General features: G+C 36.8%; 1 protein-coding gene across 3 annotated transcripts in view; it reads right to left on the reverse strand.

The window, feature by feature from the left end:
• Positions 1–11,143: 11,143 nt before the first annotated feature.
• The window catches only part of RAB18 (RAB18, member RAS oncogene family), a 36,126-nt gene continuing 21,656 nt past the window's right edge, over positions 11,144–25,613 (reverse strand). The window contains exons 3-8 of one of the 3 annotated variants that reach the window (XM_017853029.1): positions 24,418–24,479; positions 19,721–19,807; positions 18,752–18,824; positions 17,470–17,588; positions 17,321–17,395; positions 13,262–13,429 (exon numbers count right to left, since the gene is read on the reverse strand). In XM_017853029.1, the coding sequence (XP_017708518.1) occupies positions 13,262–13,429; positions 17,321–17,395; positions 17,470–17,588; positions 18,752–18,824; positions 19,721–19,807; positions 24,418–24,479 (584 nt within the window). Of the gene's footprint in view, positions 13,437–17,320; positions 17,396–17,469; positions 17,589–18,751; positions 18,825–19,720; positions 19,808–24,417; positions 24,480–25,613 lie in introns of all 3 variants that reach the window. The other 2 variants (XM_017853028.1, XM_017853030.1) reach the window with 2 other exon arrangements.

A 25,613-nucleotide genomic window follows, 5' to 3' on the forward strand; every position in this document is an offset into this window, starting at 1 on the left:
TGCCGCCTACCTCACTGTCTCATTCCCATCAACACAAAAGTATTCTGTAACATCTCCCATTTTCTCTCTTCCTAGGCCCACTTACCCTCTCCTCACTTCCAGCTAGGACTCTCTTCCAGCAAAATGTCTATTCTCTCTGCCTCCACTTGCTTCTTTCCCTGTCTTCCTTTACCCACTCTTTCTAGGCTTTCATCTCATCCACCTCTGAAATCTGTCAAAGTCACCAGTGACCTCCATATTACCAAATACAAATGTGAATTCCCTTTTCCTATATGTCTCAGCTCAGCAGCAGGGGATAGTGTCTAACAGCACTTTACACCAGAGGACAAGAATCTGGTCTTCAACCAACTGTGAAAATATGGGCAAGTTACTTACCTCCCTGTGCCAAGGTTTCCTCATTTGTAAAGGATGATGATCATACTACTCTAACACTGTATTATAGGGTTGTGGAAGGATTCTGTGATTTCATATGTATAAAGCACTTAGACATTGTCTGGCACACCATAAAAATTCCATAAATGTTGGCTATTATCAGTATTGATTGTTCGCTTCTTCTTGAAACCTTTTTTTAGACTGACTTCTAGGATACCACACACCCTGGATTTTTCTGGCAACTTCCCAGTCTCCTTTGCTGACTCTTTCTTCTACTGTCTAAACAGCAAAGGGTTCTAGGATTACTTAGCACTTTCTTATTATCTATCTATTTTATAGATATATTCTTCCCTTGGTGATCTCCTATATATCTCATGTGTCTATGGCTTTAAATTTCATCTATGTGCTAATAATCCTCAAATATATATTTCCAGATCTCTATTCTCTCCTAAGCCCCAGACTCTTATACTCTTATATTCAAACATCTACTCAAGGCGGGGCAGAGCGGCTCCTGCCTGTAATCCCAGCACTTTGGGAGGCCGAGGTAGGTGGATCATCTGAGGTCAGGAGTTCGAGACCAGCCCGACCAACACAGAGAAACCCTGTCTCTACTAAAAATACAAAAATTAGCCGGGTGTGGTGGCGCATGCCTGTAATCCCACTCAGGAGACTGAGGCAGGAGAATCGCTTGAACCTGGGAGGTGGAGGTTGTGGTGAATCGAGATTGTGCCATTGTACTCTAGCCTGGGCAAGAAGAGTGAAAACTCCATCTCAAAAATAAATAAATAAACAAATAAATACATACAAAACAAAAAAAAAAAAACCTCTATTCAAAATTTCCACTTGGATATCCAACAGGCAACTCAAATTTAATAAGTGCAAAATAATTTTTCCCCATGTCTGTTTCTCCCTCCATATTTCCCATCTTATAATGGAGCACCGTTACCCAGTTGCTAATGCTAAACACCCAGGAATCATCCTTTGATTCCTCTCTTTTCCTCATCCAATCTATTAGCAGGTCTTACTGTATTTACCTTCAGAATACATCTTGGATCTGACCACTTCTCACTACAGCCCTTAGTCCAATCCACCATCATCCCTTCATTAGATTTAAGCAACACTCTCCTCATGGATCTGCTTTCACTCTTGCTCCCAAATACCAGTTTAGCAAATTTTTTGAAACAAGTATCAGATCACATTACTTCTATGGCAAAGTTGGCTAATTATCTTCCCAATAACCACCTAACATTTCTTCCTTACTTCCTTACTGCCATTGGAGGCAGCAATGTGCCTAACCTAGACTATATTTTCTAGCTTGTTAGGTGTGGCCAGGAGATTACATCCAGCCAGTGAAATAAATGGGAACAGTATTATGTATATCTTCAGGAAGTTCCCCCAAAAGACAACTGACTCAGTAGGGAGTGTGCCCTTTTGTCTTCCTCTCTTTCTTGCTGCCTGGAATATGGATGTGACAAACAGAGCTCTCCCACCCTGCAGCCACTTTGAACCATGAGGTAGTCTTGAGGATGAATAGAAATGGCCAATAGAGTCACTCTCAACAGTCCTGAATGATCATTTTTGGACTTCTCTGGTATAAGAAAACAAACCATTGCACATTTAAACAATTATTATTCTGAATTTTCAGTTAATATACATCCAAACCTAATCCTAAATAATACAACTCCTCTATTTTTTCTTAGTCAAGCTAGTTAACATATCCACCACTTCATGTACTTATTTTTCTGTGGTGAGAACTTTTTTATTGGTACATAATTTTTGCTTGTATTTATGGAATACAAGTGATATTTTCATACATGTATAAAATGTGCAATAATCAAGTTATTTGATTATTCAGGCTCTCCATCACCTCAAGCATTTATCATTTCTTTATGGTGAGAACATTCAAAATCCCCTCTTCTAGCTATCTTGAAATATACAATATAGTGTTAACTACAGTCACCCTACTGTGCTATTGAACATTAGAAATTATTTCTTCTATCTGTATTTTTGTAACCCTTAACCAACTTCTCTTCATCCTCCTGCCCATCTTCCCTTTCCTGCCTCTGGTAACTATCATTCTACTCTCTACCTCTGTTAGATCAATTTTTTAGCTCCCACATATGAGTGAGAACATTCAATATTTGTCTTTCTGTGCCTGGCTTATTTCACTTAACATAATAACCTCCAGTTCCAACCATGTTGCTGCAAATGATTTCATTCTTTTTTATGGTCTAATAGTATTCCTCTTTCTTTGTCCATTCATCCACTGATAAGACACTTTGGTTGATTCCATAGTTTGGCTATTGTGAATAGTGCTGCAATAAACATTGGAATGCAGATATTCCTTTCACAGACTGATTTCTTTTCCTTTGAAGAAATACCCAGTGGTGGAATTGCTGGATCAAATGGTAGTTCTATTTTTAGTTTTTCTGAGAAACCTCCATTCCATGGTGGCTGTGCTAATTTACATTGCCACCAACAGTGTATAAGAGTTCCCTTTTCTCTGCATCCTCACCAACATTTATTTTTGTCTTTTTGATAATTGCCATTCTAAAAGGTGTGAAATAGCATCTCATTATGGCTTTGATTTGCATTTCCCTGATGATTAGTGATGTTGAGCATTTCCTTTTCTTATACCTATTGGCCATTTGCATGTCTTCTTTTGAGAAAAGTTTACTCAGATCCTTTGCCCACTTTTTAATGGGATCATTTGTTTTGCTGTTGCTTGTAACTTCTGTATTTAAAGCTCTTCAGTGGTTTCCCATCATACTCAGCATAACATCCAAACTCCACCAGGATCTACAAAGTGGAGATGGTTTGACTGCATGGTTTGACTCCTGCTTCCTTCTTCTAACACCTCCCTGCTCACTTTCTGTGCTACATCAACACTGGCCTTGTTATTCCCTGAACTCACCAAGCAGGATCTGCTCAGGCCCTTTCACACTTGCTAGTTCCTCTCCAGTAAACTCTCTTCTCCCACACATATGCGTATGCGTAGCAACATCTTTTTTCTTGTTGACTAGAGTCTCTGCTCAAATGTCACTTGCCCAGAGAGGACTTGCTTGAGACCGATACACTTTTTGTCCAGTTAGTGTGGTCTATTTTCTTCCCACTCTTATTTCAAAATCATGTAATTCATGTTTACTCTCTTTTCCACCCTACTACATAAACTAACATGAGGACATTGACTCTGATTTATTCACCACTCTATCCCTAGGACTTAGAACCGTGCCTGGCAAATAGGAAGTCTGAAATAAATCTTTACTGAATAAATCAACAAGTTATGGAATTTCTATTCAGGGGAGAAAAGATTTATTAAATTGTGTTGGCAAAGTTTACTATCTGGCTGGAATAAAATAAACATCATAAAAACACCATAAACACAAATAAATTCCAGATGGATTACATAATAAAATATAAAGACAAATAAGCAAACAACAAAACTATGAAAATAGTAGGAAAAAAATGTTTGAGAATGGCTGTATAACCTTGGGAATGGGGATGCCTTCTTAACTAAAAGGGAAATACAGAAGCCATAAAGGATTAACAACGTCGTCTGCACAAAAGTGAAATAATTAGGAGTTAAAAAACAAATGATTGGCCAGGTGCAGTGGCTGACACCTGTAATCCTAGCACTTTGGGAGGCCAAGGCAGTGGATGATTTGAGCTCAGGAATTCAAGACCAACCTGGGCAACACAGTGAAATCCTCATCTCTACAAAACAAAAACAAAAAAGCCAAATGACTTCTCTGAACCATTGCACCCGGCCAAGAACAAATGCTCTGTCTCGGACAAGGACAGGAGTTGGTTCTTATGCCCTCCCTGAGAACATGTTAAAAATATATTTTAAACATTAAAGAACTTTGGGAGGCCAAGGCGGGTGGATCACGAGGTCAGGAGATCGAGACCATCCTGGCTAACATGGTGAAACCCTGTCTCTACTTAAAATACAAAAAATTAGCCAGGATTGGTGGGGGGCGCCTGTAGTTTTTTTTTTAAGGAGACTCTATCTCAAAAAAAAAAAAAGAAAAAAATTAAAGAACAAATCTTAGTTGTTGTTGTTTTTGTGATGGAGTCTTGCTCTGTCACCCAGGCTGGAGTGCAGTGGCGCAATCTCGGCTCACTACAACCTCCGCCTCCTGGTTCAAGTGATTCTCCTGCCTCCTGAGTAGCTGGGTCTACAGGCGACCACCAGCATGCTTGGCTAATATTTGCATTTTTAGTAGAGACGGGGTTTCATCGTGTTGGTCAGAATGCTCTCGGACTCTTGACCTCAAGTGAACTGCCCACCTCGGCCCTACAAAGTGCTGGAATTACAGGCATGAACCATTGCGCCCGGCCAAGAACAAATCTTAATAGTAAAGGGCTGAGGTAGAGGGATCACCTGCGCCCAGGAGGTCAAGACCAGCCCGGGCAACATAGAGACTCTATCTCTCCAAAAAGAAAAATTTGCAGGGCATGGTAGTGCCTACCTGTAGTCCCCACTACTTGGGAGGTTGAGATGGGATGATTGCATGAGCCCAGGAAGCTGTAGTGAGCTATGATGGCTGCACCGCACTCCAGCCTGGGCAACAGGGTGAGATCCTAACTAAAAATAAAATAGTAAAGGCAGCGAATTTCTACAGATTTATGCAAGATAGAGGTCTTTAATAGATAAAGGAAGAGAAAAAGGAAGTCTAGAACACGTAGGTAGAGACTGCCGAGTGATGAGAGCCAACCTGCCTTGGGGTGGCCAGGAAAGCCCTGATCAGTGTCAGGTATAGTAGAGGTGGGAGGAAGGAGTCCAAACATAATCACAAGGAAACTTTCTGGTAATGTGAATATTCTGTATCTTAACTGACAGTGGTTCTTTTGGGAGTGGGGAGGAAAGGGTCTCACTCTTGCCAGGCTGGAGTGCAGTGGCACAATCACGGCTCACTGCAGCCTTGACCTGGATTGCTCAAACGATCCTCCCACCTCAGCCTCTGGAGTAGTGGAAACCATAGCTGTACCACAATATGCCTGGCTATTTTTTTTTTTTTTTTTAGTTTTATGTAGAGAAGAGATCCCATTATGTTGCCCAAGCTTGTCTTGAACTCTTGGGCTCAAGCAGTCTTCCTGCCTCAGTCTCCCAAAGTGCTGGGATTACAGCCATGAGCCACACCCGGCCTTGATTGTGATAGTATTTATACAAATGCATATATTTATTAAAACTCATGAAGACATAGCCTTATATAATCAAAGTAGATTACAATACTTACGGGAATTTCATCTAAGGCAATAAACACTGAAAAATTACAAATTACATTTTTTCTAATTTTGCCTAGAAAATGAAAGAAACCCTAGTTAAACCAAAGTACCAAATGAAAGAAATTAATTAGGTGTCTCGATAAACTTAGAAAAGTCTATAGCTTTTATTAGTGACAACTACACAGAATTCTGAAACAAAGAAAACCTATGTTCTATTCACACTGACAAAATGAAATTCATAGGAATAACTTTAATAATGAAGGTATAGGTCCTATGTGAAGAAAACCATAAACTACTAAAAACATTATAGAATCTGAATACAGAAAGATACCCCATGTATCCTCATGGCAAGTCTTGTAACTAAATTATCAGTCTTCTCACAATTAATGCAGGAATATCATGTGATCCCAATTAAAATCCTAAAAACTAATTAAGAATTAAATTTTGTTTTTTTTTTTTCTGAGACGGAGTCTCGCTCTGTTGCCCAGGCTGGAGTGCAGTGCAGTGGCGCAATCTCGGCTCACTGCAATCTCTGCCTCCCGGGTTCACGCCATTCTCCTGCCTCAGCCTCCGGAGTAGCTGGGATTACAGGCGCCCGCCACCTCACCCGGCTAGTTTTTTGTATTTTTTTTAGTAGAGACGGGGTTTCACCGTGTTAGCCAGGATGGTCTTGATCTCCTGACCTCGTGATCCGCCCGTCTCGGCCTCCCAAAGTGCTGGGATTACAGGCTTGAGCCACCGCGCCCGGCCAAATTTTTGGTTTTAAAACTTTTAAGGATGTAAAACTTCAAGTAAATTCAAAAGACAAGTCACTGGGTGAAGAATGTCAGCAATAATATATATATATATATTATATTATATTTAAAAATTTTTTATTTATTTATTTTTTTTTTTGAGACGGAGTCTTGGCCTCTGTCGCGCCAGGCTGGAGTGCAGTGGCCGGATCTTCAGCTCACTAGCAATAAAATTATTAATGACAAAAGATTGTAAACCATATTCATTAAGAGAAATAAAACCTCCTTCATATGATATTTTTTTAAGACCTACCAAAAGGAAAAATGGGTAAGGGATCATTTGAAGATTCACATGTGAAGAAAAAAATATAAGCATGTAGAAGAATGTGCCTTACAAGCCATATACTATGTTTTCTGTTATCTAAAGCCACCATCAAGACTTTTGCTTTACCAAACCCCTGTGGCAGTCTGATGAAACCTGCAGAGCTATTTTAAGAATGTTTTTTAAAACATAAAATACACAGGATTAAAGAAAAACCAATTATACTAAAATACATTACTTTTCAAGGTTAAGAGCCCCTAAAATAGAAGGTCAAACTGGATTACAGTACTTATGGGAATTTCATCTAGGGCAATAGCGGTACTTCAGCTCAGTAGGAAAAGGCAGGTTTATTTCATGTTTTGTGCAGAACAACAGGCTACATGTATGAAGAAGAATGAGATGGCTCCTTATCTTGTGCCATAAACAAGTGAATTTCAAATTATTCAAGATTTTAAAAGAAAAAATAAAATAAAAATCTCAGAGGAGGTTAAGGAAACTATGTCAAATCTAAGAGTTGAGGAGCCCAGAAGCGATAAAACATTTTTTAAAAAATTGTAAGGAAAATATAGCATAAACAAAATTTAAAAAGGCTGTTAGAAAAAAATGCTTATAACATACACATTTAGCTTAATATCTGTAGTATACAAAGAACTCATATAATAAAACCACAAAAAAACTGAACAGAAAAACTGGCAAAGGATATAAGTAATCATTTCAAAAAAGAGCCCACAAACATGAAAACGACTGCAGAAAATGCAAACTAAGTTACACCTCAAAAGTTACACCTGCCTATAATCCCAGCACTTTGGGAGGCCGAGGGGAGTGGATCACTTGAGGTCAGGAGTTCGAGACCAGCCTGGCCAACATGGTGAAACCCCATCTCTACTAAAAATATAAAAATTAGTCAGGCATGGTGGCACATGCCTGTAATCCCAGCTACTCGGGAGGCTGAGGCAGAAGAATCGTTTGAACCCGGGATGCAGAGGTTGCAGTAAGCTGAGATCATGCCACTGCACTCCAGCCTGGGTGACAGTCAGACTCTATCTCAAAAAATATATATATACTCACTATTTGGGAAAGATTCATTTCTATTCCAAACCTCAGCATCACACAATATACCTTTATAACAAACATGTATATGTACTCCTGACTCTAAAATAAAAGTTGAAAAAAAATTACACCTTATAAGTATCAAAGTAACTAAAATGTGGTAACACCTCAGGGCTGATGGGGAATGCAGGAAAGAGGGAAAGTGGTATGTTCATATGTATTACACTAGTGGAAATGTAAAAGATTATAGACTTTGGGAAGCTATTGACAAAATATGTCAACACTTAAAAAATGCATTGTCTGATCTATGGATCCAACTCATAGATATCTAACAAAAGGAAATGTGTACAAGGATATTTATCGTGGTACTATCTACAGCAGCAAAAAAAAATAGAAACAAGATAATTGCCCATTACTAGAGGAATAGTTGAACAAATTGTGGTATCCGACACATTAGAATTTTAATACTGTACCATCACTGAAATGGATCTTAGATGTACAGAAATTGGCTCGGAGGAATTTTCACAATCTACTGTTAGGAAAGAAAGGCAGCCAGGTGCAGTGACTCATGCCTGTAATCCCAGCACTTTAGGAGGCCAAGGCAGGATAGCTTAATCCCAGGAGCTCGAGACCAGCCTGGGCAACACAGGGAGACCTTGTCTGTACAAAAAGATGTTTAAAAAAATTATCCAGGCATGGTGGTACACACCTGTAGTCCAGCTACTTGGGAAGCTGAGGTGAGAAGATCATTTGGGTCTGGAAGGTCGAGGCTGCAGTGAGCTGTGATGATGCCACTGCACTCCTGCCTGGGAGACAGAGCGAACACCTGTCTCTAAAAAATAAAGAAAAAAACAAAGAAAAACAACATGCAGAGATGAATATACAGATGGTTCCAATTTATAATATATATTTAAATGTAAAGAAAATTGTAACTATATATAAATATATATGTATCTGTATGTATTTGCATATGAATATAAACATGGAGAAATGCAGAAAGAGCACACGTGCTAGGATGCAACAGATACTTCAGGGAGGAGAGGAATGAGAGGGCGTGCTCGGGTGACAGAGGAAATGAAAAGAAACCACATCATATAAATCAAGAGGTCCTTAAAATAGCATGTATAAAGTTAATTCATTTACAGTTTTCTATGTATATATCCATAAAGAAATATGTAAAAGTAATCTCACTAAAATGTTAATAGTTATTTAAGAGTAGTGGCTTTTCAAGTGGTTTACTTTTTTCTTCCTTATGCAAATAATCAATCTATTATTGATGTAACTAACTTGATGTACAAGCACCTCTGTAAATAAGAAAAACACACACATTCTCACACAACATATATTTGGTTGCAAGAAAAAAGAAAATCCAAGTCAAATTGCCTTCAACAAAAAAAGAATTTATTGGCTCACATAAGTGAAAGTTGAGAAACAGATCTCAATTCAGGTCCCCAAGGGCTCCAACAGACTCCCTCTCATTCTCTTGGTACTGCCTCAGGCTGGTTCCTTTATATTAGAAAAATGAGCTGCAGCAAGTTCAGAATGTGACTCCTCCCAGCACACTATCTCCACGGAGATGTCTTCAATAGCTCCTGAAAAAGGCTAGGCAAACATCTTTATCTCAGTAGTCTGGTCTGGGTCAGGTGCCTACCCCTGAACCATTGCTACTGGGGAAGGGGGGCACTGCTTAAAGGTAACTGAGTTAATCTAGAAAGCCAAGGGTGTGACAATGCCACCCAAACCACATGCATGATTCTTTGCAGGGGTGGGGGTGGGGGCGGTATGGTGAGAGAAGGAAGTAGGTGCTGGATTGGGCAGCCACAGCACACACGAACAAGAAATTAAAGTCAGTCACAAACATATCCAATAAAATATTAAAAGTACTCAAGCTCACTAGTAATCAAAGAAACACAAATAAAACTACGTAATTTGTTGCTTCTCTGGTTAAAAAAGAGGAAAAAAATAAACAAGAAATAACTTGTATATGTATGAGAAATGGTAAAGGGGGCAAGACTGAGAACAGGCACTCACACGACTATTCAAAATATGTGTGCGTGTGTGTTTGCGTACATGGAATAGCTTTAACTAAGGGGCACTTAAGCAAACTTTACACCACAATCAGAAACATGACTGATTCCTAAATATGAAACAGTAAGCTAGCAACAAAACAGTAAAATGTAAAGCCCCATCACAGCAGTCCTCCAACATGATAGATGTTCCCATTTGGGGAGAGAAAAATTTTAAAAATTTAAAAAAGACCTGGATGATCCTATATTCCTTAGCCCCTAGTCTTGACTTAGCTAGCCTCTCTCTATTTATTCTCGTCTTTCAATAGTTTAGGCAAAACCCAGGGTGAAGTCTACATAGTCGAGTATACAAGGCAGGGTCGGAGTCAGAACAATGTCTTCTGAAAACTGAATAACGGTTTTACTCCTATACCTAACTAGGGAAATACAGGAAAGACAAAATAACTTCCTAAGTATTACTGGTGAAATGTACCTCCAAGAAATAGAAGCATAATGCTTGAATATGGAGAGGATCTCTGATCTGTAATACCTGAAGAATTGTTGAGTTCATTTGAAAAAAATACACAGAAAAAATATGTATTAAGTTGTACTTAAAGACAGACTATGAATATTACATAAGTCTGTGCCAACTCACAGGCAGAACAAGTACTGGTGTAAGAAGGATTCTTTCATGAGCTATGGTGCTAGTCCGACCCTTAGTAGAGAATCATGTCTATTTCTTGACTATGCAAACTACGATGAATCAAAATCAAGTCTATTTCCACAACACTCAACTAGAATGTCAACACCAAGTATGAGTTTGTGGATGGCCGTCAAATACATGAAATGAAAACATCACCCCCAGATTTCAGTTTTGAGCAAATTACTGTTTCCATACTTTCTGTTCTCACATAGAAAGTGAATGTACCATAAGTCCCCTAATTTTATACCTTTTCTAAGTCAGGATTTTCATTCCACTCTGAGCAGATGAAAGAAATAAGACCACCTACTCCACTACCTTAACTTTTATGTCACATGACTTATGAGGTAGGTTTACATCATGGGATTTATTCTATAACCAAAAAGTCTGAAATATTTCTATTACATATAACAAAAGAGTGATAAAGAAATAGTGGACCTGCCTTAACTCAGTTGTGTTACAAAAAGCTGGTAACCACCCACTGTAAAAGGAGTGATGGTGAAGAGTACGGGCTCAGGAGTAAAAATGCCATGACTGGAATCCAGCTCAATGACTGAGTAGCTATGTGATCTTTGGGGGTTACCCAACATACCTACATAGTGTTGTCCTCACCTTTAAAATGGGCATAATAGGACAATCTCTTAAGGTTGCTGTGAGGTTTAATGAGATAATTCAGCACTTAGAATGGCACCTGGCACCAAGGAAGCTTTCAATAAATGTTAACTGCTACTCAGAAATTGAATAGTTCTTTATTTGTTTGGGTCAATCTCAGTACTCCTAGAACTCAAAATACTACATTCTAATTGTTCTAATTTGTACCATCTGCAAAAGACCCTTTAAGACTGCTGCAATGATTCTGAAAAGAATTAACAAAACCCTGCTACTAGGTGCCTGACTTTAGATATTACAACTGTTTCACTTACAAAACCTCCACTACAAAACACTAAGCTTGCAACAAAATAATAAAATGAAAGCCACATAATATAATTTCAGTAACACCATAGTACATATTCCTCAGCTGATGAGAGTAATAGGGAAATGTACATACTTCCTGCACAAATGCATCTAGGGAAGGCAGGCTATATTTATTCAAGAACTAGAAAAAGGTTACAATATAAATCTATCAAACAAAATTCATTTTTGTTATATTCAAGTAACTTGTATATACTCAAATTTAGACCAAATCAAGACAACAATCCAATACACAGATGATTATATAGCTCAAGGAGCAAAAAACAACAGTCTTGTCAATACAGACTCTACATAAATACACAAATCTCAAGTTTTAATATAACATGAACAAATCACAAGGACCTGTGTTAGTGTTCTTTCTCCAAATTTCTAGTAGTAAATCTTGTATATTTAGTAAAAGCATATAGAATGTATAAAACCTTCAACCACATGTAATGTAGACTAGGAAGTGTAAATCAAATAGAACGTGAGGTTTTTATGTGTAAAGATGTACATTTCAGAAAGAACCCAACATGAAGTAAATTAACACATATTGCAAAGGTGGTCACTCACAAAAATGCTTATCATTTGCAATTGTATACAGAGAACAAACTGCCCAGAAATTAATACTGGAATCTTACTAAGGGGTATTATAGTAACCAACCTTAAAGGACAAATAACTTACATGGGGGGTTAAAATAGCAGAGATCAGTGTAAATTAAATAACACATGAGTGAAAAAAATCTACAATATACAATAGCAAGAGGTGAGAAAACTGAATACTATGAAAAAGATTTATTAGTCTGTACAAGTTGGTTTTGATGAACTATTGGTTACTTGTTAGGTAAATTGTCAAGATTTTCATTGTGACAGTATTTTCCCTCACACATCAGAATCTGAAAGTAATACGCCTTTCTCAAATTTTCATTTGGTGTTTTTCTTCCCCACTCCTCAAAACACAGAAATAGGTTTTTGAATGTCAACTAGCCATTATGGAAGCCATAAGATACAGTTATTCATCAACATTACACAAGCTACAATTGAGGTACCTGGACAAATACTACCAACATTTATGAAAAAAGATGTTGGTTTTAAAAGTGGTTAGTACGAGGAGTCACAATAAACACACTATTCATGTCCTCCTGAAACCAAAATGGGGGAAAACCTTATTGTCATTCTGCCAAACACCACATAACTAAAAATGCTGCACAGAGTCATGAATCCAATGTACATATCACAGGATTAAAACTCCAGTTAAGCAACTGAGCTAATCATTGAAGTAAATTAAAAGTACCAAGCTTCTTTAACCTATCAATGCTGTTTTAGAAGCATCATCAGAACAAATAGAGATTTAGTTATAAGTTGGCCTGGGCTACATTCTGTAATGAGAATTTTGCTTCGTACTAAAAAAGAATCTCAAACATCCTAGAAAAGCTGTGGAATCATGCTCTTTATTATTCCTGAAAGAAAATTTGCCACGTTTGATGATACCTCTATTCTTCCCCGTGGGTCTAGGAGTTCTACATACCAAGTAATTCAGAAAATGATAGGAGTATTTAAGCAAAAAGAATAGCAAAAGCAGACTTTGTACCAACATATACTAGATAGCTGGATTTTTTAAAAAATTACATGATAAATGTAAATCATAAAATTGAATGTACTTATAAAGGTACACCTATTTTGTGCTACATAAAAAAACTGTAGACTGCAAACTGTGCATGCTTACCATAACATTTTACCCAGGGTCGATGAGTGGGATTTCTTGCAAATATTTACTGCTATGATATAAAACAATTATGTGCAAACTGCAAGGTCCCTAAAATAGCAGTTAAAGAGTTTATATACAGAAAGATGTCACTATCTGATCAAATATGCAAGAGATGGAATTTCCCAGAGTTTATAACACAGAACAATAACCACCACAGGCTCCTCCTCCTTGGCCTTCTTCCCTGTGTGACAGTTTGACTCCTTTATTCTGGTTCTCACTTTCCCACAGTCCAGGGGTCTGAATGATCTTTTCAACAAGTTCTTCAAAGGCACATTGTACACCATCACAGGTTTTGCACTTGCCTCTGAAATTCAAGGAAAAGGTCATTCATAGTATATTCCTTTCTGGCCATATTCTCATGTTTTTCTGGGAAACGATCAGGGCATAAATATCAGCCTACAATATATTAAGATCCAAATCAGCAATTTTTCCCCACAGTCAATAACTACTGAATTTCCAAATCTCAAAACCGAGTTACTTAAATTCTATCCATAAGAATACTAGTGTATAAATTTATACCAAAAAAATACTGGTTTATAATCTTAAAACTGATAGAAGTATAACTTGTAAAGCCCTACTTAACTAGCATGTGAAAGTTTTTTCCTTAGGCTTTCAGTTACTTCTTACAACTTGCTCCCAAGGCAGATACTATTCCTATTTTAAAATAAGGAAATTCATACAAGTTAAACAATTAACTTGATTATTCTGTTAATAATCAGGCAGCTCCAGGTAGCTGGACAAAATGACAAACCACCATGAACACTGGTCCCACAGCAAATGTTTGCTCGTGAAACTTAAGTGGACACTCAGCACTGCTTCCAACCCTACGTTTCCTTAGTGGTGATCTTTCTCACTGTCTGAGATGATGACTTTATTCCTGCCTCTCAAAACTCTATCACAGCTAATAATCTAGCTGCATTATGCTGAGAAAATCAGAAGCAATCTGGCAAGAACTACCTGATCATCCCACTAATAAATTTACCAAGTTACCTGCATATGTATCCTCATGCTCTGCCTTCCCTTCTGTGAGAACGGATGAACTGTCCCTGCTGCTATCCAAGCCATCGCCTTCTCTTGTTCCTGGAGTCCCACCCCTTCTTATTCACTGAAGGATCAAACACTCTCCCTATTGGATCATACCAATCAGCCTAAAAGTCTGCCAAATTATTTTCCATCCTATTAAAAAACAAACTTGCTCTCTACGCTACATGCCCTTCTTGTAGCCACCCATTTCTCTACTCTCTTTGAAACCTCTTCTAAAGAGTTATCCACATAAGCTGTTTCTACCGTCTTATCTCACATTCTTTCTTCAAACTACTCTAATTAGGCTTTCATTCCCACCACTCCACTGAAATCATTCTTTTCCAAGACCACCAACACCCTTTATCTTGTCAAATCCAACATCCTAATTTTATTTGACATCTTTCGTATTTGATACTGCTAATCACTTCCTCTTCTTTTAAACAAGTTGTTCCTTTGACTTCCAGGACACTGAACATCCTGAAAATCCTCTATCTCACTGGCATGTCATGTGCAGACTTACTTGCTGGCACTTCCTCTTTCTGCTGACCTCTAATTGCTGGAGTCCCCCAGGGTTCAATCTTCTGCCATTTTCTTTGTTTCACTTTGTTTCGTTTTTGAGACAGGGTCTCACTCTGTCACCTAGGCTGGTGTGCAGTGGGAGCTCCACTATAGCCCTGGACTCCCAGGCTCAAGTGATCCTCCCACCTCAGCCTCCAGAGCAACTGGAATCACAGGCACATGCCACCACACACAGCTGATTTTATTTGGAGATGAGGTCTCACTATGTCGCCCAGGCTTCTTCAGCCTTTTTCTATCCACATTCTTTCCTGAAGTCACCAATCTAATCACATGATCTTAAATGCCACCTAAATGCCAATGACCACCACATCCACCGGTTATCAGAAAAATGTCTCATTCTTATGTCAAAGTGAAATTCTTGATTTCTCACTTCCCTACCCTAAACTTGCTCTTATCTCAATCTTTCACATCCCAATTATTGGCAGCACAATCTACCTCACTGCTCACGCCTAAAACCTGGAGTTATCTCTGATTGCTCTCTTTTTTTTTTTTTTTTTGTTTTGTTTTCTTTTTTGAGACGAAGTCTCGCTCTATTGCCCAGGCTGGACTGCAGTGGCCTGATCTTGCTCACTGCAAGCTATGCCTCCCAGGTTCAAGCGATTCTCCTGCCTCAGCCTCCCCAGTAGCTGGGACTACAGGCGCCCGCCACCACTCCCAGTGAATTTTTTGTATTTTTAGGAGAGACTGGGTTTCACCATGTTAGCCAGGATGGTCTCGATCTCCTGACCTCGTAATCCACCTGCCTCGGCCTCCCAAAGTGCTGGGATTACAGGCATGAGCCACCGTGCCCGCCTGATTGCTCTCTTTTCTTATCCTCCATACTCAATCCACCCATAAATCCTGTCAGCTGTACCTTCACTGTACCTCCCAGAACTACCAGTTTTCCACCACCCTCTACTGCTACATAGTCAAACCACTGCTTCCTTCATCTGGGCCACTGCAAGAGAAGAACTAGTCTCTTGCTTCTGTTTCCCCTAGTCCATTTTCTACACAACAGGATCTTTTTAGAGTATCAGGTCACACGCTGCTTCCCTGCTTTCCACCACAACTGGAACACAATTCATCTCTTTACCATTTGAATGGCATCTCTCACCATCTGCCTTCTTAACACACACTATGCTCCAGTACACATGCTTTCTTCCTGTTCCTTTAACACACTAGCCTGGTTCCTACCTCAGGAAATGTTCGCTCTTCTCTCAGCCTGAGATGATCTCCCTCTAGACTAGGGATGTCCAGTCTTTTGGTTTCCCTGGGCCACATTAGAAGAATAGTCTTAGGCCACACATAACATATACTAACACTAATGATAGCTGGAACTTAAAAAAATAACTCACAAAATCTCATGTTTTAAGAAAGTTTACAAATTTGTGTTGGGTCACATTCAAAGCCATCCTGGGCCACATGCAGCCCGTGGGCTGGACAAGCTTGCTCTAGATCCTCACCTGAGGGATTTCTGCTCAAATGGGACAGTCTCTAAGAACTTTCCCTAATCAGTCCCCACTCCAGTCATTCTCTCTCCCCTTATAATGTTTTATTTCCTTCATAGCACTACTTACTTATTTAAGTCTGTCTCCCTTACTAGAATGTAAGCTCCATGTGGGCAGAAAGTTTGTCTGTTTTTTCCACTGTTACATCTCAAGTGTTCAATAAATATTGGGTAAACTAATGTATGGAAATCAGGGATATACAGCAAGTAAAAGTACTCAATTCCTTTCTGAAAATCTCAATACTTTCCACTAATTCCACTCTTCTTCTATCTATATATGAAGTCCTCTCAACTTCATTTGCAGATTCCTAGTAGTTTCTAACACCATAGAATGGTTAAATCAGTAATTCCTAAAGCTGGCTTCACATCAGAATCAACTAGAGTGCTTTTTAATAAACTGCCTTTCAAACCTGTAATAAGGCACAGGGCCCAGGTGATTCTGATATGGCTCATCCAATTTTCTAGATGAGGGGTTGGCAAACTCTTTCTGTAAAGGGCCAGATAGTAAATATTTAGGCTTCGTGGGCCATATGGCCTCTGTTGTAACTATTAAAATCTGCCATATGGCACAAAAGCAGCCACAGACAACATGTAAACACATGGACATGGCTGTGTACCAACACAAATGGTGGGGCCAGATTTGGACCAGGCTATAGTTTGGCAACCCTTGCTGGACCATGTTTCTCAAAAATTAATGTGCATACAAACCATATGAAGAGCTTGTTAAAATGCAGATTCCAATTCAGAAAATCTGGGGTAAGGCCTGAGCTGAAGCACTGCTAACAAGCTCCCAAGTGGTGCTGATGGTATCAGCATATGGATCAGCAAGGCACAACTTTAGCACTGGGTGCCAAACTTTACTGAATGCCATTATATCCTGTGAGGAATGATTTGACTTTTTTAAAATATGATTTTACATAATATGATCATACATTTTTACAGAAAGAAGAATAAAGAACCTTGTTATATAGTTAGATTTTGTAACACAGGGCAACTAGGAACAATACTCTAAATACATTTTATGGTTCATAAAGGAATAAACTTAGCAAAATTCCATTTAAAATTCCTCATTAATAATGAAAGGATAGATATTCATTCACACACCTACCTATAAATAACATGGAATGCTTTCGTGCAAATTTCAGGCCTTCATTTCTATCAACTTCACGATTTTCCTAAAACATAAATGCAATGATTAAGAAAGGCTACCAAAATACAGAACCAAAATGCCAAGTGTCTACCTTCTTACCTTATCGATTTTATTTCCAACTAGCATGTTTACTATGTCATTTCTTGTACAGTATGTTTCCAATTCATTTAACCAATTATCCAGTTTAACAAATGTGTCTCTTCTTGTGACATCATAAACTGAAATAAAAGGAGTCATTTGTTAAATAAGCATTCAAGAAAGAAGCAATGGTGTATTTCTGATATGCAGCCAGGAGTTAGCATTACTAAGCAATATAGGCAAGTCTGTTTTTTATTGTCTCCAACAATTAATAATGAGTGTCTACTGATCCAAATGGAAGAAACAAGTGTTTTGTTTTAAAGCATACACACACATTTCAATCCTATTAACATATACTGTCACAGAAATGAAATTATATCCTGTGTAATAAGTGAAAACTCATTTAATACCCATTAAAGCAAAATAACAGCTGTTCCCATTCATAGTGATGAATGAGGTCTATCCAAAAACCAGAGTGTTTAGATTCGAATCTGTGGCAAAATATCAAAAAAAAAAAAAAAAACACACATGAATGTAAACATCTATGACCCCATTAATTTGTTTCTTACAAGAACCAAAATGTACAGCTTTGAAAAAATAGTAGTACAGTTAGTGGATGGGTTCCTAATGGTCTTCCTGTTATCACTTTCATCTTATGTCATTCTGCATTACAAAAAGCTTATTAAAGTGTTTTACAAACTCAAGAGATGCTGAACCAAAAGGCTGTCACTACCAAGTCATCATATTTAAAAAAAGAGAATTCTACCTATTAATACAACTGATCAATATTCATTTTAAACTGTTTCCCAGGAATATCAAGAACAACCACTTTTCAACAAATTACACCGAGAAGCCACATTTGGTTTCTAAATTTTGTTTGATTATAAATCAATAGTGTTAAGTGCTTTGTAATATTTTTAGGACTAATAAAGCAGATTCTACTAATCAACAAATACTTTTCGTCCTTTATAAACTGCAGCAAATATTAATATGCTGATGACTGACGCCCAGTTTCCGCAAAACTCCAAGACAGTCCAACATATGCTGATTAATCATCAATTACGTTCTCATTGACATGTGTTTTCAAACCAAATAGTCTTGTCTTTATTTTTTAAGTGCTAGACAAAAGACTAAAATCAAAAGTTTTAATATTCATTAATATTACATGAAGTTAATACAACTACAAGTTACATAAAAGTAGCTCTAATGAGAAGTAAAACAAAAACACACTAACTTTCACAGACTAGGAAAATCAGAAACTCCAATAAATATTTTTAAATAGTACATTAAAGTAAACACTTACCTAATATAACACCCTGTGCACCTCTATAATAGCTGGGAGTTAATGTTCTAAACCTCTCTTGACCAGCAGTATCCTAAAAATGATCATTATTATTAAATTAAACAAAGTATAAATAGACCTTCAATATACTAGTTTAAGAGTAGAAAGTCAAACAGCATTATTAAAAATAGTATTAATGCATGAGCTCATTAAAAAACTGGAACTTAAATAAGATGTGTTCACTTACTGACAAATGTCACAAAATAAAATTACTTATAATTACTGCTCTCTAGAAAAATGAAACTATGTAAAGGTTTTCTGCTGTTTTGAATTTAAGATTTTTATCATATATGAAATGAAACCCATGGTTCTAAACTCCAGCTGCACAATGAAATTTTCTGGGAATCTTGAGTCTAACCTCCAAAAAACTTCTGCTTAATTGGTCTAAGGCAATGACACGAATTTTTCAAAAAATCTTACCAGGTGCTTTTAATGTAGAATCAAGGCTGAGAACCACTGATTTGAAGAAAATTATGGGGATGTCTTACTTTAGGTAACAGATTTTTAGGCTGGGCTCTTTTAAGTGTTTTCTACGTATCTCCTTTTGAGAGAATGCATATAACCAAGCCATTCTTTATTACATGTTGTTTCTGACTCATGTTAGGGTTAATGAACAATGTATACTAGGTAGAAAATGTAAATTTCATAAAGCAGGGACTCATCTGTTTAATCACCAGTTTAACTGTTGTGCTGAGAGCAATTCTTGAAAAAAGACAGTTGCTCAGAATTTGTTGAGGAAAAAAAGAAAAAGAAAAAGAATGAACCTATTTAATAAGCCTTTACTTCCGGGCCCAATTCCTTCTCTCTGTTGTCTTTCCACTATCCTTGGACTATGGATTCAAAGTACCTAAGATTATACAAAGCAGCTCAGCCCATCACCTGTTTTATTAAATAAAGTTTTATTGAAACACAGCAGGCCTGTTTGCTTACGTATTGCCACATGGCCCACTTCAGGATTGGACTATTTCCTATCTGGCTCTTTAAGAAAAAGTTTGCAGTCTGCTGATGCAAAGTAACCTAAAGAAAAGTAAAAGTAAACACATGTATCAAACCTCAACTTAGCTACCAGTCCCACTGTTGTAAATGAGGGTTTTCTATGGGACAAGCAGAAGCTCCTCTAGATATAAAAAGCGTTAGAATAACCTGTAAGAGGTTTATAAGATTGGAGAGGAATTCCAACCAGGGGCTTGAGGGGGCTTCAGCAACACAGTAGGGAGGATCTGCGGTCATTTATAACCCCAGAAGAGAAACTTAAGAGGAAAGTAACTTTTCAATGTAAACCACTTTGAACATTCACCACTCTTTCACAGATATACTTACATAAATTTGAATGCCTTTCCTTCCAGATTCTCACCACCACAGAAACTAATCCCCACCCTGCCATGCTTAAGTGAAGAAGTAACAGATTTAAAGTAAATGTTCTAAACAGATAAATTTATAAAATAAACTATTTTTCTCTTTACAAAATTCTTGCTGCCTCTTAAGTTTCTTACAAAACCTGCTTTGGATTTTAAAATTATTCAATTTGCATATTTACTCAACTTTTCAAGAACAATAATATGAATTAAAAGCTGCTTAAAGCAAAGTGAACTTGCTATCTAAAGCAGATTATAACTTTGGTAACATGAGACAAGTCAATATTGTAGTCTAATAATCATTAATGAAATGGCACATGGGTGCCCAGTGATCTTTTTTGATCACTATGCTCAAGTAATCAAAACCCAAATTTGCAGGGGAAAAAAAAGTAATCAACCTAGAAGCCAAAAGATATAACTACTATGCATATCATAGTAAAATGATTACTATGTATATCAGTAAAAGTGTCGCCGCTTTTAGGAAGCAATTGGTAATATATACAATAAGAAACTAGAAATGCTCTTTATAGCCTTGTACTAGTACCTATTTCACACAATCTGATTCATAAAAACTCAATAAAAAATGTATATTTTAAAATGACAAATCATTATGAGAACGCATCCTAGCGATTTGCTTACATGCAAAAAATGACAAATTAGCAATATTCAAATTATTCAGTATCCAGATACACTATAACTTCGAGAATTGCACCACGTTAAGCATTTAACTTTTAGTAGTACAGACTATCTTTTTTAGAGAGAAAAGAAAGAAAAGCCATTATTGAAAAGACAAACCTTGGGTTTGGAACAGTGAATTAGTGAATTTGGAAATTTAAGAAGCAGCTATTTTTCCATACATGGAACACTGTTCTATATTCATAACAAATAGTCTGGGGCAAAGACCAAGTATGAAATATTTTAGCTCCAAGACTTTGTGATAACAGGAAAAAAGTTTATTCTATTTGCATAAGGAAACTGTGTCCATAACTTCCAGAGCTGGCAGAAAAACAAGTGAACATGAACTTTGTTCTCTCTGGTCTTCATTGAGATCAACTTCAAAAACTGCCTTAATGAAACACAACATAAAAATCAGAACTGCAATTCCAGTTAAAATATCCATAAATCCCGATGTTTTAAAAGTAAAAACCATAGCAAGGAAGTTTTAATGTTGAAATACTACACTTGACTTTGAAACTTTGCTTGTGAATATTTATTAATAATTAGGCCAGATGTTTAGAGCCTTGCCATTTTGGATTCACTTATAAAATGTTTAAATAGGTGTTATAATTTAGAGGGTGGAGGGAACCATGTGCAATAGCATTGGATCAGGATTTATAGTAACTATAAAGTGTATATGCTTAAATAGAAGTTAGATTGTTGCTTGTGTTTGTTTTCAAAACAGGAATATGTGGTAGGTAAAATAACATCTGTAAGATAAATGAAGTACAGCTTTTTGTCTCTATCCTGTGGTTTTATTTTCTGATGGGGGAAGAAGAGAAGAAATTAGTGAAAGATACATAGATCAGGGCTAGGAAATTCAGGGCTAGGAAAGATCTAGAAAGGCTTAATAATAGATGGAGGGAGTAAAAGTGAAGTACGGACATAGAAAAAGGCAGTAGAAGAAAACAAGGTCATGATGCGTATGTACTTTCAGGAGGCAGGAGGGGCAGGGATATGTTTAACTATTCTATTTCATCCTAGAAAAAGCTTCCAAGTAGGAAAGAAACTAATTTTATTTTATAAATAAAACTATAGAAGAATTAGACAATATGGATTCATATATTTCTAATGGAGAGGAAAGGCCTTCCTAAATACATTACACCCAAATGCCATGATGAAAATAGCTGATCTAACCATATAAATATTAAAACCTTGGTATGACAAGAACATCCTTTACCTCCTCTTCACCTCCCCATCCCCACATTCATCCTTAACAATATTGGAAGGTAAATGACAAACTGGAAAAAAAAAATCTGTAGCACATGGCAGTTAATATTACACACACACAAGAACACAAACATATATTCAACTGAAACACGATTTTAAAGGCAAATGATAGATTAGAAAATTGTACCACACGACAAAGAGCTAATACTTTTATTATATAAAGATTTTAATGACAAAAAAGATGAATGCTAACATATAAAATGGGTAAAATATGTAAAAGAAAACTTGTTTTTTAAAATGATCAATAAACAGGCAAAAATCTCTTATCAAAAGAAATGCAAATATAAGTAAAACAGCAACACTCAGGGGCAAAAACAAAGAATAGTAACAGTACAGATAAGGATGTGGCAGAATGAATATGAATATAATTGGTGGGACTATAAACTGAAAAAAAGGCTTTTTGGTGTACATTAATGTTAAGACTTCATATTTATTTCTACTTCCAGCTACACATTTTAAAGTTACTGGACAAGTACACACAGACGTATAAATCAGAATGCTCAAAGAGCTCTAATCTTTGTGAAAAGCTGGCAAAAATGTAAGTATCTCTCACTGAAGGTTGACTAAAGTACAGCTATGAAATGGAATACTAGGTGGCCATCTAAATGGATACAGCACATACTGTGTGTGGGGGTGATGTGGTAGGAAAGGAGGACAAACAGGTTTAAAAATGTAAGATATAATCCCTTTGTTTTGGAAAACTCACATACTCGTATGTATAGTGGTATGTATACATATCCCTAGATTTTTAAATAATGCTCACTAAAATGTACTCGGTGGTATACTTTTATGGACATTCTTCTCTACTACTGTCTTACTGTCTCAATTATCCTTTTTAGAATGACCCTGTATTATTCTTACAGCTGGGGGAAAAATCTCTCTTCTTTAAAGAATCTTTATAGGCCTATGGTAAAATGTCTCTTAAATAATACCTGCCAGCCTTTTTATTAGGCAGGAACTAGAAAGTAAATTTAAAACAAAACAAAACTATGAGAGAAAAATCTCACTGCAACCAGCAAGCCTCAGATACTACTCTAATCTGTATATTTCACAAAGCAGTAGCAAGGACGGAAAGGGATCATAAATCAACCACGAAAAGCATATGGAAATCAGGCCCCCACTTTAGTATGGAAAAAGCCAGCATTCTTACATCGTTCAACACATTTTACCATAGTCTAGTCCAACATTTTCCAAATTGTTCTCTGTTAGACATTACTGTTCTGATTGATATTAAATATATTTGCGGGAAAGGGGCAAACAGGTTAACAAATTTAAAGTAGTGTATGTTAGGAAAAACTGACATAAAAACATTAAACATACTTACAGTTATTTGTTATTTGGGGATAAATGTGTATTAGAAACAGTGTGCCATTCAGAGAATGCCAAGAAATATGACATCATACAATGCATGAACACTTGCTGTTTTCAATCTGTGACTGATGTACAAACAGCATTTAACCACCATGTGGAAATATGTCTCGATTTGATGACTGCTGATCAGTTCTAATATGATTTCTTATGTTACAAACATATATGTATAATTATCACAGCATATGTGGAAATTAGATATATAAAACAGTATATATTTAGAATTAATATATGTATATATAGTACCGATCATATTTAGAGAGACAGATATAGATAGATTGGTATGTAGATGGGTAAATAGACCGATAAAAGGGATACACACAGAGAGACAAACATAGACACTAAGCATCTTGGATATTTTTGACAGTTAATGCTACCTTATTTGACACTAGCATGAGGAGGTCTAGCTAGTACAGCAATGGGGATCGGAATGGTTGGATTCACAGGAAAATTAAAAGAAGTCAGTAAGGAAAATGAGGCATTAAAATAAGCCCAAAGTTTGAAACCTCAAATTTTATAAATATCTATACTAACAAACAAGAAAAATAAAATTTTTCCTAAACATCACGTCATTCCTCCTCCCCTTAACAATTACCTTTAGTGTTAGTTCAGTCTAGACGGTCTTTTAAAACTTAAAGAAATATATCCAATTATGATTCTTCTTTTCTGGGGTTGGGTGGTGGTTTTTGGGTGTGGCGGATGAGATGATTTTTTGATATTCTGTTCTGTTTTTGAAGTATTCATAAAGAATTATGCATTGTAAAAATTTAAACAAAACATAGCTGCCTAATTACCCAATTATATTACTCTGTTTATCCTTTAATCAGTATCAAATCTCCCAAAAGTTATTTAACACAAATTGTTCATTCACCACCTCTAGAACACTACACAAATCAATTTCTGCATCCTTAAAAAGTAAAGTTTAATATTTTCAAAATACATTTTAAAAACTCTTACCCATATTGCAAGTTTAGCCTTATTTCCATCCACTGAAATTGTTTTCACCTTAAAGTCAACACCTTAAAGAAATGAAAATTTTGATAAGTCTCCCAGTAAAACAGACTTTTAAAATCCATTACCAAGAAAACCAGAAAACAGAAGAGTCACCTTTATCACATGCCCAGTTCACACCCCAAATTCTTAGAATTCTGGATGTGGAGATAAAATCCAGGATCTTAGGATTTAATCAGGATAAATAAAAATCAAATGCTTGTAGAATTCACTCATTCACCTACCTTCCATTCTTCCAAAAAGGAAAAACAAAATTCAGTTTAAGGTGATAACTCACTATGCGTGTTAAAAGTCAAGAGCTGCAATTACAGTGCTCACATAAAGAAGACTATGCATGGCTGACTGTGGATCATGGCAGCTTCCAGGGGCTCCCTAAGCATCCACATGCTACCGTTAAGAGTGCTGTCCACTGTCAGCCAACCACTAACTCAGATCTTGACTGTAAGCAGCTTGGGGAACCGGTAAAAATATAAAAGGGTCCCTCACTCTCTGTCATATAATTTCTTTATTTTGTTTTTATCCTTAAAAAACACTATTTTTATGTGATAACCTAATCAATGATAACCTGCTACAGCACAACTTCAATAAAAGATTTTATACATGAAAACATTTATATAACAACCATCTAAGAATCTTCACAAGTGAAAGAGGAGTGCCCAAAGTTCTATGAAAAGATTCTGTAAGTACTAATGTATGTAAAGAAAAGAGTTTCATAAGAAGTCACACAAGGCTTTACTACAGCAGCCAAAAAAGAAACCTCTCCCTTTCCAGGAAAAGGAGTTGACACATGCCATCTGGCTTAAATGAACAGCAACTGCCCACAGGTCTTTAAAGAGTTCAGTCTACCCCACTGGCCAGAGGGAAAACATTAGCTCAAGAAGCTTGGAAAGAAACTTTCAAAAGATCTTATTAGCTTGTCACAATTAATTCAGAACAGCCCCAATGAAGATGAACAGCACCCTCACATACTAAATGCTTAATAGAACACCTGTCACCAATATGGAAATATATTCGTAATTCTTGGAAGACTTGTGGTGATCCATTACAAATACAAATTCGGTAATAAAAATGCACATTCAAAATGTGCATTATGCCAGGTCTTTCTGTATACCAAATATGTATTTTTTTAAGTTTGGTGTTTT

The sequence above is a fragment of the Rhinopithecus bieti genome, unplaced genomic scaffold (assembly GCF_001698545.2).
Source record: "Rhinopithecus bieti isolate Rb0 unplaced genomic scaffold, ASM169854v2 scaffold_35615, whole genome shotgun sequence".
NCBI lineage: Eukaryota > Metazoa > Chordata > Mammalia > Primates > Cercopithecidae > Rhinopithecus > Rhinopithecus bieti.